General features: G+C 36.7%; 7 protein-coding genes across 9 annotated transcripts; 5 read left to right on the forward strand and 2 right to left on the reverse strand.

The window, feature by feature from the left end:
- The first annotated feature begins 321 nt into the window (after window positions 1-321).
- On the forward strand, window positions 322-2,253 carry LOC116166937 (tubulin epsilon chain-like). 2 transcript variants are annotated; one of them, XM_031482151.1, is made up of 7 exons: window positions 322-509; window positions 555-763; window positions 808-1,112; window positions 1,157-1,390; window positions 1,441-1,584; window positions 1,636-1,966; window positions 2,016-2,253. In XM_031482151.1, the coding sequence occupies exons 1-7, from the start codon at window positions 485-487 to the stop codon at window positions 2,139-2,141; spliced, it is 1,374 nt and encodes a 457-aa protein (XP_031338011.1). In that variant the 5' UTR covers window positions 322-484; the 3' UTR covers window positions 2,142-2,253. The 2 variants fall into 2 exon arrangements, with proteins under 2 accessions (XP_031338011.1, XP_031338012.1); XM_031482152.1 differs by lacking the exon at window positions 322-509 and having other exon boundaries at window positions 625-763; window positions 818-1,112.
- Window positions 2,254-3,129: 876 nt separating this feature from the next.
- LOC116166928 (putative lipoyltransferase 2, mitochondrial) lies at window positions 3,130-4,010 on the reverse strand. The gene is made up of 3 exons (XM_031482143.1): window positions 3,739-4,010; window positions 3,478-3,692; window positions 3,130-3,427 (listed from the first exon to the last, which is right to left on the reverse strand). Exons 1-3 carry the CDS (start codon window positions 3,941-3,943, stop codon window positions 3,164-3,166), a joined length of 684 nt encoding a protein of 227 aa, XP_031338003.1. The 5' UTR covers window positions 3,944-4,010; the 3' UTR covers window positions 3,130-3,163.
- Window positions 4,011-4,343: 333 nt separating this feature from the next.
- LOC116167154 (nuclear envelope integral membrane protein 1) lies at window positions 4,344-6,180 on the forward strand. Of its 2 annotated transcripts, none has more exons than XM_031482395.1 (8): window positions 4,344-4,584; window positions 4,633-4,748; window positions 4,795-5,002; window positions 5,058-5,224; window positions 5,377-5,527; window positions 5,575-5,764; window positions 5,810-5,971; window positions 6,016-6,180. In XM_031482395.1, exons 1-8 carry the CDS (start codon window positions 4,473-4,475, stop codon window positions 6,140-6,142), a joined length of 1,233 nt encoding a protein of 410 aa, XP_031338255.1. In that variant the 5' UTR covers window positions 4,344-4,472; the 3' UTR covers window positions 6,143-6,180. The 2 variants fall into 2 exon arrangements, with proteins under 2 accessions (XP_031338255.1, XP_031338256.1); XM_031482396.1 differs by having other exon boundaries at window positions 6,069-6,107.
- An 86-nt stretch (window positions 6,181-6,266) lies between these two features.
- LOC116167155 (ras suppressor protein 1) lies at window positions 6,267-8,070 on the forward strand. Its single transcript, XM_031482397.1, has 6 exons — window positions 6,267-6,498; window positions 6,832-6,882; window positions 6,941-7,180; window positions 7,377-7,459; window positions 7,513-7,760; window positions 7,815-8,070. The coding sequence occupies exons 1-6, from the start codon at window positions 6,351-6,353 to the stop codon at window positions 7,897-7,899; spliced, it is 855 nt and encodes a 284-aa protein (XP_031338257.1). The 5' UTR covers window positions 6,267-6,350; the 3' UTR covers window positions 7,900-8,070.
- Window positions 8,071-9,390: 1,320 nt separating this feature from the next.
- LOC116166600 (CREB/ATF bZIP transcription factor-like) lies at window positions 9,391-10,955 on the forward strand. Its single transcript, XM_031481598.1, has 2 exons — window positions 9,391-10,430; window positions 10,566-10,955. The coding sequence occupies exon 1, from the start codon at window positions 9,535-9,537 to the stop codon at window positions 10,243-10,245; it is 711 nt and encodes a 236-aa protein (XP_031337458.1). The 5' UTR covers window positions 9,391-9,534; the 3' UTR covers window positions 10,246-10,430; window positions 10,566-10,955.
- Window positions 10,956-11,591: 636 nt separating this feature from the next.
- LOC116166598 (charged multivesicular body protein 5) lies at window positions 11,592-12,748 on the reverse strand. Its single transcript, XM_031481597.1, has 3 exons — window positions 12,471-12,748; window positions 12,106-12,423; window positions 11,592-12,058 (listed from the first exon to the last, which is right to left on the reverse strand). The coding sequence occupies exons 1-3, from the start codon at window positions 12,537-12,539 to the stop codon at window positions 11,780-11,782; spliced, it is 666 nt and encodes a 221-aa protein (XP_031337457.1). The 5' UTR covers window positions 12,540-12,748; the 3' UTR covers window positions 11,592-11,779.
- A 106-nt stretch (window positions 12,749-12,854) lies between these two features.
- On the forward strand, window positions 12,855-15,264 carry LOC116166597 (bifunctional purine biosynthesis protein PURH). Its single transcript, XM_031481596.1, has 5 exons — window positions 12,855-13,104; window positions 13,153-13,369; window positions 13,417-14,029; window positions 14,201-15,010; window positions 15,062-15,264. The coding sequence occupies exons 1-5, from the start codon at window positions 13,083-13,085 to the stop codon at window positions 15,179-15,181; spliced, it is 1,782 nt and encodes a 593-aa protein (XP_031337456.1). The 5' UTR covers window positions 12,855-13,082; the 3' UTR covers window positions 15,182-15,264.
- The last annotated feature ends 2,250 nt before the right edge of the window (window positions 15,265-17,514 follow it).

Below are 17,514 nucleotides of genomic sequence, written 5' to 3' on the forward strand. Positions count from 1 at the left end.
TGACCGCACAAAAAGGGACTGGTTTATCTATCGATTTAGAAGCTTCAGGGGATAAGATTTGTAAGGAAATTTAATGTGAATCCTTTTCAAACCCGGATTTTTTTATTTACTCGATTTGGAAACAGAACAGTAAACCAGGTAGGACAAAATCGATGGTTATTTGCTCTAAATCACTGTCTCTTGCTTTTTGTATGACTGTAACATAGGCAACCAACATGACCCCTTAAAGGTCGATTTATTTTATAGCTATGGCCGATATTTTAAACGTTCAATAAACTAAAATTGGAAATGTAACCGTTCGAACGCAACATTTTTAAACTATTCAGTGTTGAAAATTCATGTTCACAATTTCAAATTAAGAATAATTGGAACCAATAATAATGCTACAAATGACCTACCTATAGTTCAAATGACCTGTAGGTACAATAAAATAAATTTAAATTTCTAACCTCAAATTCAAAATTAAATTTCAGACAAAGTATACATGACTGAGTTTATTACTATACAAGGTAATTGTGTTAGAATTAATTCTTTAATTAGTTTTTCCATTATAGTGGGTCAATGTGGAAATCAAATAGGAAGTACATTTTGGCCCGCGGTACTTGACGAATATGGGTTTCAGGCCGGCAAAACAACTAGGAAACGACCCACGAGTACGAATTTTGAATCTTCTTTTCATAGTTTTTTTTCTGTACCGTCCAACAACAAATGTGGCGATTTTAACACACTGGCCGACTTAGTAGGAGCTAATGTTAAAGCAAGAGTGAGAATTCTGCACTTTGTGTGACTTTAGATGAATGCTTGTAGTCCATTTTAGTTGATATGGAAGATAGTGTCGTTTCCAAATTTAAAACTGGACCTTTCCGAAGTCTGTTTGATGAGAAATGTATTGTAAGTAATTATCCGGGATCTGGTAATAACTGGGCAGAAGGTTATTGTTATCATGGGCCGTTGTATAGAGAGAGATTACTGAATGTGATACAAAAGGCGGTAGATAAATGTGACAGCTTGCAAGGGTTTATATTGTTATTCTCTATGGGCGGAGGTACCGGTTCGGGTTTGGGCACCTACATCTTGACACTGCTAGCCGATTACTTCCCTCATGTTGAAAGGTAATGATGATGGTTAGAAGACTTTCTTAAAAACTCATGTCCAGGTTTGTCTCATGTGTGTATCCTACTGGAACCGAGGATGTGATTACATGCCCCTATAATATGGCACTTGCAACTCGACACTTGATTGAGAGCGCCACTTGTGTCTTCCCCATTGAGAATCGAGCATTATTTGACATTGTAACCCAAACATTATACAGGCAATCATCAATAGTCGAGTTTCGTCCCTTTTTTGATATGAACAATTTGGTAACTAACATGCTTTTGCATTTAACGAGGTAAGTAGGTGCAGTTCTCCCATTGACATTTAACTGAAAACAAATTACAGCGGATCAAGATTCTCTGGAAGTATGAATGTTGATATCAATGAAATCAACACAAATATGGTACCGTTTCCAAATCTGCATTTTCTTTCTTCAAGTTTTAGTCCTTTGACTAGACCTGCTTCAAAGCTCCCACCTCAGATAACTAGGTAAACTAAGAGGGGTGTAAATCATTTAAAATTTTGAAATTACTTCATTAGCCAACAAGTAAAATACGAAATGTTTCGAAACTCATGTAGTCGAAGCAACCAGTTGATTAAAATCGATCCCTTGGGAGCAAATTCGGTCTTATTAGGGTCCACATTGATTGGAAGAGGAGATTTTAGTCTCTCAGATATGAGAAATTACGTCGATCATTTGCAAACAAAAGGAAGGTTTACGCATTGGTCACGTAAAGCTGTCAAGGTTGGGTTGTGTGATGTGCCTCCTATCAGCCAAACGTCTGCCATTTTAACTTTGTTCAATACCACAGCAATGAGAACGCTTTTTTCGTATATTTTACATCTTTACAACAAGTTATATCAAAAAAAGGTATATGATTGGATTGAGGCTGTCATACCTTCATTCGATTATGTTTTAGGCTCATGTTCATCATTATACTAAGATTGCCGGTTTTGATGTTGGATTTTTTAGCGAATGTGAGGATAGCCTGTTAAATAACATAGGATTATACACTGATATGGAAAATGCACGGCAACCGAATTAACTATACTTTTTAACACATATGTACCTATATAGCCGCGCTACTTTATAATTCTCTTGTAAATAAAATAATTTTATTTGAATTACTGAACTACTATTAAAATGATTTTAGAGTACACAGTGGGTTTGATTTTAGAAGGCGAGCGCGTTTGTTGGACTTATTGAAAGGTATTGAAATATTTAGTACAAGATTCCACATTAGGTCAACCTTCGTTCATCTGCGCCAGAAGTCGCGCGTATGAAAGGAGGCGTCCATATGAAACGTACCAGAGGCGCTACTCTGCAGCGCTTCAAAACACCTCGTGGAAATGGGTTCTTATAGGGGAAAAAATGTAGTTTTTGTTTTGCAAATAACTGTAGCTAAGGTAGATCCACACATTGTCAAAAGGGTTTGTCAGTTATGGCAGGTGGAAATCCGTTATGTGGCATTGTATGGTTTTTAATATTGTGGTTCATTGCGTTCCCTATAGGCATTTTTTGTAGTATTTTTTATGTTCTCTTTAACACCTTAGCCGCTTGCTTGCCATGTCTATCTGTAAGTATCTTGCTTCAGTGAGGTATACATATATTGCACAACGTTTCTGTCTACAGGACTTGGCGGATTTGCTATTGAAAGGCATGCAATTTCCAAATAAATGTGCTAAAAAGATGCTGAAGTGTGATAATCTCAGTTTGTAACCCAACTAGTAGTAGTAGTATTAAAAAGGTAAATTATTAAAGATTATTTGAAAATCTATTGTTATGGTACCTACATTAAAAAGAAATTTATATGCAGACAGACAACGCATCAAGATGAGAACCTTTTCTAATTGGTTTATCCGCCTAGCTCCACCATGGCCATTGAATAAAAAATTATTTAGTTCAATGACCATGGCGCATTTTCAGACTAGAGGACGATATAAAATTCTCAGTAGTGATGGCGATAATCTCATTGCTTACCCTTCAGGGGAAAAACGTTGCGTATTTACACTGTGACAAAATAAAATACACAATCCAATTTGGAGCAATTTATATAATAAAAAACGATCACAAAGGTTCCACAGTCATTATAGGGCTACGATCAACATCTACATATGTACAATTAAATGTTTTACAAAAACTATTCAAAAATAAAGGCATAATTTCATCAATAGAAACATGTCTATTTAATTCTTTGGATAAAGATGTCACCCATTTATCTTTAATTCCACATGGGACAATGTGGCGGTACCATTCCAAATTTGTACAACAATTTAATGCAAGTCCGTGGGATGTTATAAACTGACTGCCATGTACTCCAATTGCACACACCTGTAATTACATGATATTGGACTAATAGCATGGTCTAGGGGAGCAAATACCTTATTGTCATTGATCCAAACTCCAGTATGTGGCGAAGTTTCTGCTTTCAGTCCTAAATTTTCACACAAATTGATTATCGTCTTTTCTAGATGACAGACGTACCACCGCATACTCGGTGTAAAGTGTTTTAGGTTCAATATCGGGTAAACAACTAACTGGCCGGGTCCGTGAAACGTTATCAATCCACCGCGGTTGGTGCGATGAAATTCGGCACCTGGAAATTTGCATTCGCTTTACTACAATACAAGCTCACGACAAACCTGTTGCGAGTAGGTTCTTTTCATCTTCTGCAGTGTAGTCCTTGGTTCGAATGCCGATTGTGTACACTGGTGGATGCTCGAGGAGTAACAACGCATTGATTGTTGCTTCGTTACTACGATGTAAATCAACGAGTTTATTTTGCAGTTTTAAGGAGTCTACGTATGAGATTTTACCTAATTTGTGTATTTGAACGAGTTTATTCATTTTACTGAACACGTTGTTGAATGTTGATATTTTGTAATCATTTAACAGCTGACGCTGACACGACCTGCAACAACAGTGATCATGTGTAATGTGTGTTGCATAACTTGGTTCTAAAATTCAAAAGAAACTTCAGATATTGCTAGGTTTTAGGTGGCTTATGCGAGAGGGACCTGATTATTTTTGGGGAACGTTGTACGCGCAATAATATAGAGAATCCCTCCCTTCTTTCAACCACAATTTCTTTAATTCTTAAAGTGTGTTGAAAATTAACAATAATGCTGCATTAAATGGACCAATGGAAACGCAAAAAATTTCACTTAGAAAAGTTAACATTAGTTCTAATGAGACTTATTGGATCCAATGGTAATTTGTTTATTGACATTTAATGTCAACCAACTCTTTCGTTTACTCTCTCTACACTGTTTGACGTTGTATCTGTTTTCTTTCTCGTATGAGGCTATTTTTACGGTTAGAAAAATCACATCCCTGGATAAAATTGTTCCCGCTTCTTACAAGGGATGAATTGTGAATGTTGCGAATTTCTACTTTATCAAATATGGCAGGAATAAAATGTTGTACAACTTTATTTCTGATATGTTTATTTACGCGCTGTATCTCCTCGACACAGTATCGACGTACTGGTAAGTTGACTACTTTAATACCTACTGTTAATCTTATAAACATTTTAGTAAAGTACCTAGCTCAAGGCCCCTACAACATTGCCCAGAAAGATTCCTCGGAGCTTGTTATGTTTTGTTACGATGGTAAACCAAAGAGCATCATATATTTATGGCAAAGCATTTATGTGTGTAATTTTACATTATTTCTTGTCTTCACTGGTCAGATTTTAGGTGGACCTTGATTTAAAACCAGAAAGTTACAATTATTATGAAGGACCGACACCTGATATTGTGTACGGGGAGTACTTGGAACAACGTTCCAGTTGGAGCCTTAACTTATTTGCTTGGAAACAGAAATCAATTAAGCTTGATCCTTTCAATCAAACATGTTTAGGGATTGATACTATGCAAAAGTATAAAATCTCATTACAAGTTCTTAGTAAGTTTGTAAGTTCATTTCACGTAAGAGAATTAATGACAATTTCTCTGTGCAGGATTCGACTATTGGAAGTTCCTCTGGTTAGTTTTAGGAGTGTTGCTTTTCTTTAATGCAGGCACATTAAGCAAAAATACATTGTTTTACTATATTTGCGGAGTTTCGTTTGGAATATGTGCATCTTTCTTGATATTAATTTATTTTTTCAGTAGAATGTTTCCAAATGTAAGTTTCTGAGCCTCTTGAATCTACCCCTCTCCCCCGAGTGCTTACTTTTAATACAATTCTTGAACTAATTCTGACAAAGGGGGGGGGGATTAGGACCATCGTGTTAATTTTGTGGTTATAACAAAAATTGATATTTGTAATCACTTCAGCGTCCTTTAGTATACGGTGTTGCAGTATTTGGATGGACTATAGGAGTGTACATGTTAGAACTGCTACGTGAAAATATTAAAAGTGTCGTTTTGATCTACTACGAGTACTTAATCTGGTACACAATTATAATGGGACTTATCAGCTTTGTAGGTATGTACTCGCTCACATTTGTTGATAGTCAATTAATAAGTATCTAGTTTGTTATCGTTGGGGTCCCGTAACAAATGAACGCACAAGGAACCTAATTCGTTGGAGTCTACAAGCATTGGGTTTGGTTTTGGTCTTAAACAGCACACACTTCCAGGAAGCGGCAGTTGGGCAGATAGCCATTATTATTTTTATATATAACTTTCCGACAAAGTGGGTGACGAGATCAAAGACATATTGGTAAGTAGTTGTCCCAAACGTATGTCATGTCTAATGTAAGTTAAGGAGGCGAAAATTTCCGCCAAAAACTAAACGTTTAACCAACGCAGAGTACTATCAAGAGGGTGTTAAAGAAACTTCTGATGCTTTGGAAAATCTGAGAAAGTACTGCTCTAGCCCAGAATGCAACCAATGGCAAACTGCACTTAAGTTGAAGGATGTAAAAAGGTAACACACTGCAATCAATTCTCCATATTCACAATTTCTCGTAGGTTTGCATCGTTTATACAAGGCAATTCGCACTTGACTGATGCAGAAATTTTAGAATATGAATCTTCAGTGGCAACAACAGATGTAACTGATGATGAAGAAGATTTATTTACAGATGAAGAAATGTAAAGACTGATAGTGATAATAAACGTTAATTCTTTCACAAATTTTTGTTAATTACACCGCAAATAGACCTAAACTGAGTACTAAAAATGCATTTGGCAAGCTGCCCACCACAAAATTTGTAAATCAAAGCGAGAGTTGTCAGTCAAGTTTCGACCATCGCGAAGACCACATTTTCAAATTTGACGGGTGAAAAAAGTGCGCGCGCGCAATTATGAATCAAGCTCCAGTTTCCTGTATTCCAAATACAAGTAAAATGTCGAAAACAAAAAAGGTCTTGGAAGAGTCTCGGGAAATCCAAAATCCCGAGCTAGATTTAGCTGACAAGGGTATAGCGACGTTCGAGGAAATGCCTGGATTACGTGAGTAACCTTCGTTTTCCTAAATGGGACAACATTTCCAAATTTGGAATCTTGCTCATTGTAAAAGAAGAAGGCGTGGCTTTCGTTGCCATGGTTTTCTCTTATTATTTATATTTTGTTACGTGTTGTAGCTGCAAACAATTTGCAATTGTACATTGTTATTACTAAATTATTAAAATTATAATTGTTCTGTATTAATTTATTACGGCGTTGCCAGTTGTAAATTCAGATTACTATATAATGACGGTGGCTACCAAATCGACTATTAATACAGAGTGCTTCATAAGCTTCTTTCGACCAAAAAATATTTATACTATATTTAATTATTTTCAGTAAACATGCTGTATATCACCAGACTTACGTTAAGTCACAATAAAATAAAAAGTAAGTAACGTGGCCTTCCCTTACTCAAATAGTCTAATAAATTTGAATGATATTGCAGATGTACCACCAGGTTTGGCGAATCTTGTTAATTTAGAAATATTGACTCTTGCTAATAATCATCTGGAGGAGCTGCCCTTATCCTTATCATCGATGCCAAAGTTGCGCATATTAAATTTATCATTTAATCGTCTCTATGGCTTGCCGAGAGGATTTGGCGCATTTCCTATGCTTGAAGTTTTAGACTTAACTTACAACAACTTGAGCGAAAAAACTTTGCCAGGGAATTTTTTTATGATGGGTAAGGCTACGAAAGACCGCTAATTATCACTGATTCAAGTGGAAATTCTGACTCTGAAAAAAATATAACAAATAAAAAAATAAACAACACTTATTCTGACTTTGTTAAACTTGGAATTTTGAATTTAAAGTCAGAATTTCTAGTTCAGTCGGAATACCTTTCTAGATTCATTTGTTCTTATTTACTCATATTGTAGAAACGTTGCGTGCTTTATACATGGGGGATAATGATTTTGAGTATTTATCGTCTGACATAGGAAATCTGAAGAATTTACAAATTGTAAGTATTTGACATTGTTGGCTCCATTGTTTACAGACTTGCCACTTTTCCAGCTGGTTTTACGTGAAAATGACTTAATTGAGTTGCCGAAAGAAATTGGTGAATTAACACGTTTAAGGGAATTTAATGTGCAAGGAAATCGCCTTACAATTTTACCACCAGAAATTGGCAATCTCGACATGATTAGTAATAAATCGGTGTTTAGGCTGGATGGAAATGAGTGGGTTACACCAATTGCTGATCAACTGCAAGTCGGCATCAGTCACTTAATGGACTATCTTCGCAGCGAGACTTATCGAATGTACAGATGCATTATACTTTTACAAGGCCTTATAAATGATTTCATCGTTTTCAGACTGTATAGCCGTTATTTGACAAACAAACCAGAAATTCCACCACCCTGTATCGACAAAGCTAAGAAGATCTCTAGAATACGCTAATTAAAGTTCAACGAGATTGGCATAATTAAAAGTCTATTTGTCTTTGCTGCCCGGTTGAAGATAATCAAGTGCCTCCATAATATACTGCCATATATCAGAGTTATTATTAATATATAATGTATGAAACTTATAACATTGTTAAGCTTATTAAATAAATATTGTAATCATTGACAGAACTTATGTCATATAACAGGGTCAGCTCTAGACAGTAAAAAATGTCCATCAAAAATGGAAAAATTACAAAGCATAAATAATTTATATGCAGAGCAAAGCATCGTAACTGACCTAATCTACGAATTAAAAATGGTAACCAATGAGAAGCTGAATCTTGATCGTGAAAATGTTGCCCTCAAATTGGAAAATCAAGACCTCAGACAAAAATTGGAAGCTGCTGAATGTAATACGAAAATAAGAAAGAATTTATTTGATTTTCAAGGGCTGGACAATGAGGAACTCCGGGAACGAAAACTATCAATGTTGGAGATCAGCAACTTGAAGCTTTCATATTGCAAACAGCGGGAACTGTTTGAGCAGCGCCAAGATGTTTTACTATTACAAATTAAACATTTGGAAACGAAATTAAACGAAAACAATGAAGTGCTAAATGATTTAAGGGTAAAATCGGAAAAGAACTACAAAAAATACGTGTCCTACAAAAACAAAATAAAACAAGCTGTAATAGTAATCAAGAATTTAGCAAGTGGAAAGGCAGAAAAAAGAAGCAACAAAACGTGCCAAACAGAACATAATATGTAAGGATTAATTGGTTCTTTTTATGTTTTTATTCGAAATCGTTTTAGTATCTCTAATAATACCTGTAGAAAAAAAGATTTAAATGCTCCACATGATGTTCTTCTTAATGATATATTCTTTAAAAATAATAATTTGGATGACGTTCACTCAATATTCTTTCTTCCTCAATAGTAAGTCAAGATATCGCGCTTTTATTGTATTAAATTGGCTTGTTTTAAAATGTTTAATAAAGAAAGCTGTAGTTTATTACCTGTACTAACTCGAGAACGAAATGAGACAGAATGATGTCAAGTCAAACCTTCGCCAATCGATTTCTACGAGTTCAAGAATCAGTCCTATTCAGTATGAGCCGGATTAAAAGTCGTGTTTCCGAATGCGAGTGAGATTCAGCCGCTTAACTTTTTTCCGGCTCCTTTATGGATCCCGGAGTTCAGACCAATTTTACAGGAAGAATAAAAACTGATGCGCTCATTCCCATCAAGATACTTCTCACTGCCACTCTCCCATCTACCTAAATTTAAACATTAATCAAAGATCTTCAAATTTGGGTACAACAATAAAATAGAACGAATAAACGATAGAAATTTACAGTTATTTTGGGTAATGGCCCCTCTGGAATCTCTGAAAATGCGTTTTATTGCAATAAAAGAGCACGGTTTTAGACTGTTTAAAATATATAATAAAGGTTGAGGGTAAACGTATTAGTTTCAATTTGGCAACATTGTAATCCATTATCCAGGTTATGTTCCTGCAAAAAAAGCTACGCCATCTTGACAAAATTACGCAGCTGGTTAATTGTAACGTCACATATTTAAAAATTAATTAATTTTAGTAATTTGTGTCTTCATTGTTCACCAATTCACGTCAGCGAAGGCTCACGGAATGGCAAAGTCGCGAAATAATTCCATGTGCCTGATTGAGTCAGATTATTTGTCCAGTGAAGATGAAGGGAGTGACGCATCAACTGGTTCCAATAAAAAGACCGATTTCTTCAAGCTACAACGAAAGGAGAAGTGTACAAGCCGAAATGCTATATTGGCACGACAGAATCGCATACGAAAGAAAATGTACATCCAAAATCTCGAGAATAAAATAATCAAATTGAGAAGTGCGAGAGAAAAGTTAAATTCAATTGTACAAAGTCAATCGGTTGTTATATCAGAGTTACGTACGGAGGTGAAATACATAAGAAGCGTGCTAGCGAACAGTTCAGATTTGAGTAAATTAATAAGAAATATAAGCAACAGCTCAGGTATGTCTGTAACAACTTCTTTGGATAAATCGTTGACAGTCAACAACTGTGTTTCAAAGCTTGATAATAAATCCGCTCATCCTTGGGACGATACATTTATGTCATCACCGTTATTGGAACTTCCTGATTTAGATCTACCAGATCTTCCTCTCCCTGATTTGGAGAATATACCCGAAGAACATTCCAGTAGCATAGTACCTCGACAGGAACATAATTATACCAAGTTAGACTTTGATGACGATCCCGGTGTCTGTCTTCACGTATCGAAACATAAGGTGTCCTTGGAGTTTTGTTCACAATGTAACGACAATGCGTGCCAAACTTGGAAGGAATTGGATTAAGACTGATCGTAAAAATGTTGGTTTAAAATGTCTGTATCATATTATTTATATTGTATAAGTGCTCTTTCCTTACACTTTAGCCAAAATTTGTAAATGAGATTTTAGGCTTCTGTAATTTTTTCAGGAGCTTCGGGCAGCAGAGGATTCTGGAGCTTCTCGAGATTCTCTATGCAGTTAATGCCAAGGTGTGGTAGTTTTTTTTCTTGTACATATAATATACCTCGCTTCTGATTTCATAAGTAACACATTGCCGGTCAGAAGCTTGGTAATTTGTAAATATTTGAATTTCAAGTTATTGTCACGTTACGATTTGATTTCAGTTGTCATGCGAATGAAATTCTCAGCTTGTGAAGTTGGGAGAACGGGTTGAGTATGCAAAAAAATTGTGTCGTTCCTTTTTTTTATTATTTTTTTTTAATTTCTGCTTTTGGATTAATTATACAGTTGATTTAAAGTTATAGTCAGTAGAGGAAAAAGTTCAGTTTTGTGACCATCACTTTGAATCACTGCAAAATTTATATCTAAGATACCTTTCTTTGGTAGATACATGATATAGTTTGAAAAGCACCATACTAATTAAAAGCAATCTTAAGTTTCAGCTGGGTGGATCGTCATATCCAATGTGGAGGAATCGTCTAATTTAGTAATACGCTATGATGATTGTATTAAGTGAGTGTAAGGAAAGTAGCAATAAATTTTTGTTAATGTTATCGATTTTTCATACCACCTCTGCTCTAGTATGGAAGTCAGTTGACATGAGACCAAAAGTATTATGACAGGAGCAGGTAGGTACTTTAATTACAATTTCAGAAAGTCCAAGTTTAACCTTGAGGTGGAATAAATTGTTAATTTGCAATTCAGGTTGCTGTTGAAAAATACTTTTGGGCTATATTTTGTTAAGTAATAAACAATGGTAAAACTCAAATGAATGAGAAAACTAGTATAAACTACATTAATAGAACACTTAAGAGATATTTGAATATGATGACGATAGCATACAAATTTTCTTGTGATGAAAATAATATAATATACACAATTGTGTTGTCGTCTTAAATACCTAGTTCAGGCACAGTTTTGTGTTACATTGCGAAAAAGGTAGAAAATTTCCCAGCATATACCCGCTGCACTATCCTTGCATTGTACCTATCATAAAAGCACCCTGCCTCATAATCCACCTACTGCTTTGTTGATTTTGAAGGGAATGCGAGGTGTATTTAAACATTGCCAATTTAATTATATAGGCATGTCGGTAGCTAATCAAAAATAAATTATGGAAATCGGTGCAACTGCCCATTCAAGTCTGTGTTGTAATAGTAATATTGGTTTATTAACTCAGTAAAAGTAAATAACAGAATATACATTTATTTTTGTTCACATTAGCATTTGTACATTGAAACAATCTTTATTTAAAAAAAATATACAAAAAAAATGGATTCTCATGGCTACTGACTTAACCCTAAGGTCATGAAAAGCACTTGTTAGTTATACATAAGCGCAATATGAAGAGGTCAAGTTACTCAAGATAAAAAGCGAATTAATGCTGAGTAATTTGAGGTAATCCGAATTCATCTACTTGAACACCACCTGGTGTTTTCCTCGCCTCTGCCTCTGGCTTATTGCTTGGTGCCTCAGGTGCTTTCAAAACATCATCTAAATAACTTGCATCATCGTCTAGCGCAATTTCATCTCCCAGCGCATCTAGCTCTGCATTAAGTTCATCATCGTCCATCTCGGGTGTGTTGTATGTGCGCCCTAATGCTTCTTGCACCTCATCTGCTTGTTCTAACATATCGGCCAGGTCGTCTTGGACATCCTGTACACAAAACATTATACGTACGCTTTGGTTTAAAGAGCACTTACTTCGATTTCGTCGATGTTAATATTTTTAAATTCCTTCTTCATCTGCTTCATTCCATCTTTCATGGCTGCGACCGTAATGTGCGTATCCTTAAGAGTTTGCGATGCAAAATTCGCCTGTTCCATATTAAACGATTGACCTCGAAGGCTCTCGAGCTGCTGTTCGTACATTTTTCTCTGCTTTAACACGCGCATTGCTTTCGCTTTCACCGCGTTTTTACTCGGACCTTCGCGCATCTTGGACATTTGGTCTTTAAATTTACGCAGATCGGTATCTAAGGCCGCAATTTTCTTCTCGACGCCTTCAGCTCTTTGGTCTACCTGAGGAGGATACTTCAATCATGATTGTAATGACAATTAACACGTACCCCAGATATGACATCCGTCATACTAGGACCTGGCTCTTTTGGCTTGCCTCTTCCGAATAAACGATTCATTGTTCTGTATTTAATAAATTAATAGAATGTAAAAATGAAGTAATTATTTGTTGGTGTGTGTCACTTGTCTTCTAACTGTCAGCTGTCACTATTTCCATTTTCCAATAAAGGTTAAACAGTGGCGTCTCATTTCAAACTACCTTTGTTTTAAAAAGGGGTTTGTGTCGAAATTCAGGGCAACGGCCAACACGGGGTGCAATCAAATCGAGTTTTGGGAAACGAGTTTGACAAAAAAAAGAAACCTATTAAACAAAGCTATTATTAAATTTCACTGTAATCATTATAATTAGAGACCGGTCAAGGCTATTGAATACAACTTGGCATTGGCAACGTAGCGGCTGCAATCACATGTTTTTTATTTTGTTTGAATTTCCAATGCCGCTTTTTTATTTTAAAATTCTTCTTTTCAACTGAAATTTTTCCATTCTGCCCATTAACGCAACTTACGACGTCAAGCAGAGCCCACTTTGTGGCAGGAATATCACTTATCATTGACCTTTTGATAACACCAGTTTATTGAGGTAGCAACTCTTAAATTGGAACATGGCTTGCAGTGGACCTCTAGGTAAATGAATTGTATTATTCAATTTTGTTCAATTTTATGAAATTTCAGCTCTTATTTCTGTCTCTAATAAGACCGGCCTAATCGAGCTGGGTAAAAATCTGCAGAGATTAGGATTTACATTGGTGGCCAGCGGTGGTACTGCGAAGAGTCTTCGTGATGCTCAACTGTCAGTCAAGGATGTATCTGATATATCAGGTGCGCCAGAAATTTTGGGTGGACGAGTAAAAACCCTACACCCGAGTGTGCACGGGGGAATTTTAGCCAGGTACGTGTTACAGTTCCATCAAACACAATTACTAAGTAGTTTCGTAGGCTTACACCATCGGATCAGGCTGATTTGCAAAAACAGAATATTGAATTAATTCAGCTGGTCGTTTGTAATTTGTACCCGTTTGTGGAGACGGTCTCGAAACCGGATGTTACTGTGGCAGATGCAGTGGAGAATATCGACATTGGAGGAGTTACCCTTCTGAGGGCGGCTGCGAAAAATCACGATCGTGTTACAATAATTTGCGACCCGAGCGATTATGCTCAAGTCATTGAGGAAATTCAGAACTCATCCACCAGAGATACAACTTTGGCTACAAGGCAGAGATTAGCTCTTAAAGCATTCACTCATACTTCGGAATATGATCTCGCAATATCCGATTACTTCCGCAAACAATATTCCAATGGTGTATCTCAATTAACTCTGCGCTATGGAATGAACCCGCATCAGAAACCTGCACAGATTTATACAACATTGGAACACTTACCACTGACTGTCATTAACGGCTCTCCTGGCTTTATAAATTTATGTGATGCTCTGAATGGCTGGCAACTCGTTCGTGAATTAAAATGTGCCTTAAAATTACCTGCTGCTACTAGCTTTAAGCATGTTTCTCCGGCTGGTGCTGCTGTTGGGGTCCCTCTGTCCAGTGAACAAGTAAGAAATCATCATTGATACCTCTTTTGAAAATTGTTTCCTAAGTTTTGAAAATTTCAAACCATTTCTGGGAATTTTTGAATATTGAAAATGTGAATTTCATCCTCACTGTTGAATGCAAACGTCATCCATAATTTTCACAACACATTTGTAGAGAAATCTCCATTTTAGGCAAAACTTTGCATGGTAGACGACATCTGGGATCAATTAACACCATTGGCGACCGCATACGCGAGAGCGCGCGGAGCAGATCGCATGTCATCGTTCGGTGATTTTGTCGCACTCTCCGATACCTGCGATTATCCGACGGCTCGTTTGATATCGCGCGAAGTTTCCGATGGTATCATTGCACCCAATTACACGAAGGAAGCATTGGAGCTGCTAAAAAAGAAAAAAGGGGGCGCGTATTGTGTTTTACGCATAGATCCGGATTATGTTCCTAGTCCTGTTGAACGTAAAGTTTTGTTTGGTTTAACTATGGAACAACAACGTAACAACGCAGTTATTGATGAAAATCTTTTCACTAATATAGTGTCCTTGCACAAGCACCTTCCCGAATCGGCGATACGCGACTTGATTGTGGCTACTATTGCTTTGAAATATACACAAAGTAACTCTGTGTGTTATGCTAAAGACGGACAAGTTATTGGTATCGGTGCTGGTCAACAGTCCCGCATACACTGCACTAGATTGGCCGGGGATAAAGCGGATAATTGGTGGTTGAGACAACATCCCAAAGTTATAGGAATGAAGTTTAAAAAATCCGTTAAACGAGCCGAGATATCAAATGCGATCGATAACTATGTCAATGGTACTGTTGGTAAAGATATGGATTTGGGGGTGTGGCAAGCAATGTATGAAGAGGTGCCATCGCAACTTACAGAAGCCGAAAAGACGGAATGGATTAGTTGTTTGAAAGATGTTTGTTTGGGATCAGATGCATTCTTTCCTTTTCGCGATAATATCGACAGGGCCAGATTGGTTAGTTTTAGTTTTTATGGTGTTCTGACTTATATATGATATTTTTTGCAGAGTGGAGTCAATTATATTGGGAGCCCAGCAGGATCTACAAACGACGAGGAAGTTATTCGAGCTTGTAATGAGCACAAGATAACTATGGTTCATACTAATCTTCGTCTCTTCCATCACTAAACGTACATATGTAGTTTGAATATTTTATATAATTTTATAATATACATGCAGTTATTGTATAATTACAAGATGTCATAGCAGGAGGGGATTTGATTTTTAGGTGGCAATTGGAGGGTTGCTTGTAGATCAATTAAACATAATCCGTGAAAAAAATAAAAACATTTTGGGTATAACAAAAGTTACCACCCCGGAAATTGAATATTGCTATGTGTAGGCCGAATTTTCTTAAAAATTACGAGATTTCAAACCGGAAGGGAATTTTATATTTATAGGTGGCATTTGGAGGGTTGCTAGTAGATCAATTAAACGTAATTTGTTAAAGACATACAAAAATTTTATATGCAACGCAAGTCATCATCCCCACAATTGCATATAATAGTGTTATGTAGGTAACAGCGAATATTTTTAACAATTCCGAAATTTCAAAGCGGAAGTGGATTTTATATTTAAGTGGCATGTATAGAGGGTTGCTTGTAGATTAGTTAAACGTAATTTGTTAAATAAACAAAAAATGTTTATGTACAACGCAAGTTATCACCCCCACAATTGAATAGTGTTATATAGTCTTGAAAATTCCAAGATTTCAAAGCGGAAGGGGATTTTCTCTTTAGGTAGGTGGCGTTTGGAGGGTTGCCTGTAGATCAATTAAACATTATCCGTTAAAGATATACAAATTTCTGATGTACAGCAAAAGCTAGCACCCCTGACATTGAATACTGCCAATCTAGGTGACAGACGATTTACATTTTACATATTATTTAGTGATTATTGAGTTTACTTTTAGGCTGTTACTTAAAAGAAGGTCCACTCACGACCTTCAATTAAATTGTGATCCAAGAAAGAAAATACTAGGATTATCTTTCCCTTGAAAACTTGAAACCTATAGCATACTTTACACTAGGCCTATAGCAAACAAAATAAACCAACATGTCTCGGCGTCCATTAAATGAGTAAATCAGGGGTGCTAAGAATCTCCGAGCTTACATCAAAGAGTAACTCTTTGGTTAGGGGCAAAAAACCAATTTCGACAAAAAAATTCAAAGGGCTGTAACTTTTGATCTAATAGCCCGATCTTGGAACGATTTGAAATTATGGATTCTACAGGCCACATTCTATAAGAAAATATTTTTTTCCGGTCGATCTGAGACAATTTTTTTTTCCGGCCAAAAAAAAGGCAGTGTATAACCTTCCTTTTTACCACAAATCGACTGCACCAAAATTTCTCGGGAAAAAACTTTTTCTTATTAATTTTGGTGCGTAGAATCCAAAACGATTCGTACTTTTTCGATTAGAATTCTCAATTGAAAGTTATAGACTAGAAACCAATTTCGTAAGAAAATTCAGAGGAACGGTGTGAGGCGGCGAGAAGATCTATCAAAGAGAAGTGTGAAAACTTCAAAGAATATTTGCCGCTTAACGAAATGTCGGAAGAGGGTTCCATCAAAGGAAAGGTGTGAGGCGGCGAGAGGATCTATCAAAGGGAAGTGTGAAAACTTCAAAGAAAATTTGCCGCTTAACGAAATGTCGGAAGAGGGTTCCATCAAAGGAAAGGTGTGAGGCGGCGAGAGGATCTATCAAAGGGAAGTGTGAAAACTTCAAAGAATATTTGCCGCTTAACGGTCGAAGAAGAGGGTTCCATCAAAGGAAAGGTGTGAGGCGGCGAGAGGATCTATCAAAGGGAAGTGTGAAAACTTCAAAGAATATTTGCCGCTTAACGAAATGTCGGAAGAGGGTTCCATCAAAGGAAAGGTGTGAGGCGGCGAGAGGATCTATCAAAGGGAAGTGTGAAAACTTCAAAGAATATTTGCCGCTTAACGAAATGTCGGAAGAGGGTTCCATCAAAGGAAAGGTGTGAGGCGGCGAGAGGATCTATCAAAGGGAAGTGTGAAAACTTCAAAGAATATTTGCCGCTTAACGAAATGTCGGAAGAGGGTTCCATCAAAGGAAATGTGTGAGGCGGCGAGAGGATCTATCAAGGGAAGTGTGAAAACTTCAAAGAATATTTGCCGCTTAACTAAATGTCGGAAGAGGGTTCCAACAAAGGAAAGGTGTGAGGCGGCGAGAGGATCTATCAAAGGGAAGTGTGAAAACTTCAAAGAATATTTGCCGCTTAACTAAATGTCGGAAGAGGGTTCCATCAAAGGAAAGGTGTGAGGCGGCGAGAGGATCTATCAAAGGGAAGTGTGAAAACTTCAAAGAACATTTGCCGCTTAACTAAATGTCGGAAGAGGGTTCCCTCAAAGGAAAGGTGTGAGGCGGCGAGAGGATCTATCAAAGGGAAGTGTGAAAACTTCAAAGAATATTTGCCGCTTAACGAAATGTCGGAAGAGGGT

Source organism: Photinus pyralis, unplaced genomic scaffold, assembly GCF_008802855.1.
Source record: "Photinus pyralis isolate 1611_PpyrPB1 unplaced genomic scaffold, Ppyr1.3 Ppyr1.4_LG3b, whole genome shotgun sequence".
Taxonomy (NCBI): domain Eukaryota; kingdom Metazoa; phylum Arthropoda; class Insecta; order Coleoptera; family Lampyridae; genus Photinus; species Photinus pyralis.

Excerpts from the sequence above, each read along its gene's own strand:
- LOC116166937 (XM_031482151.1), top strand. The coding sequence starts at position 485 with ATGACTGAGTTTATTACTATACAAG. Across the intron at positions 510-554 it reads TGAGTTTATTACTATACAAG|TGGGTCAATGTGGAAATCAA; the intron begins GTAATTGTGTTA and ends TTTCCATTATAG. Across the intron at positions 1,113-1,156 it reads TACTTCCCTCATGTTGAAAG|GTTTGTCTCATGTGTGTATC; the intron begins GTAATGATGATG and ends ACTCATGTCCAG.
- LOC116166928 (XM_031482143.1), bottom strand. The coding sequence starts at position 3,943 with ATGAATAAACTCGTTCAAATACACAAATTAGGTAAAATCTCATACGTA. Across the intron at positions 3,693-3,738 it reads AAAGAACCTACTCGCAACAG|GTGCCGAATTTCATCGCACC; the intron begins GTTTGTCGTGAG and ends GCAAATTTCCAG. Across the intron at positions 3,428-3,477 it reads TTTGGATCAATGACAATAAG|GTGTGTGCAATTGGAGTACA; the intron begins GTATTTGCTCCC and ends ATGTAATTACAG.
- LOC116167154 (XM_031482395.1), top strand. The coding sequence starts at position 4,473 with ATGTTGCGAATTTCTACTTTATCAAATATGGCAGGAATAAAATGTTGT. Across the intron at positions 5,765-5,809 it reads ACGAGATCAAAGACATATTG|GAGGCGAAAATTTCCGCCAA; the intron begins GTAAGTAGTTGT and ends ATGTAAGTTAAG. Across the intron at positions 5,972-6,015 it reads AAGTTGAAGGATGTAAAAAG|GTTTGCATCGTTTATACAAG; the intron begins GTAACACACTGC and ends AATTTCTCGTAG.
- LOC116167155 (XM_031482397.1), top strand. The coding sequence starts at position 6,351 with ATGAATCAAGCTCCAGTTTCCTGTATTCCAAATACAAGTAAAATGTCG. Across the intron at positions 7,181-7,376 it reads AGGGAATTTTTTTATGATGG|AAACGTTGCGTGCTTTATAC; the intron begins GTAAGGCTACGA and ends CTCATATTGTAG. Across the intron at positions 7,761-7,814 it reads CGCAGCGAGACTTATCGAAT|ACTGTATAGCCGTTATTTGA; the intron begins GTACAGATGCAT and ends CATCGTTTTCAG.
- LOC116166600 (XM_031481598.1), top strand. The coding sequence starts at position 9,535 with ATGGCAAAGTCGCGAAATAATTCCATGTGCCTGATTGAGTCAGATTAT.
- LOC116166598 (XM_031481597.1), bottom strand. The coding sequence starts at position 12,539 with ATGAATCGTTTATTCGGAAGAGGCAAGCCAAAAGAGCCAGGTCCTAGT. Across the intron at positions 12,424-12,470 it reads TGACGGATGTCATATCTGGG|GTAGACCAAAGAGCTGAAGG; the intron begins GTACGTGTTAAT and ends TATCCTCCTCAG. Across the intron at positions 12,059-12,105 it reads TTAACATCGACGAAATCGAA|GATGTCCAAGACGACCTGGC; the intron begins GTAAGTGCTCTT and ends TTTTGTGTACAG.
- LOC116166597 (XM_031481596.1), top strand. The coding sequence starts at position 13,083 with ATGGCTTGCAGTGGACCTCTAG. Across the intron at positions 13,105-13,152 it reads GGCTTGCAGTGGACCTCTAG|CTCTTATTTCTGTCTCTAAT; the intron begins GTAAATGAATTG and ends ATGAAATTTCAG. Across the intron at positions 13,370-13,416 it reads CACGGGGGAATTTTAGCCAG|GCTTACACCATCGGATCAGG; the intron begins GTACGTGTTACA and ends GTAGTTTCGTAG.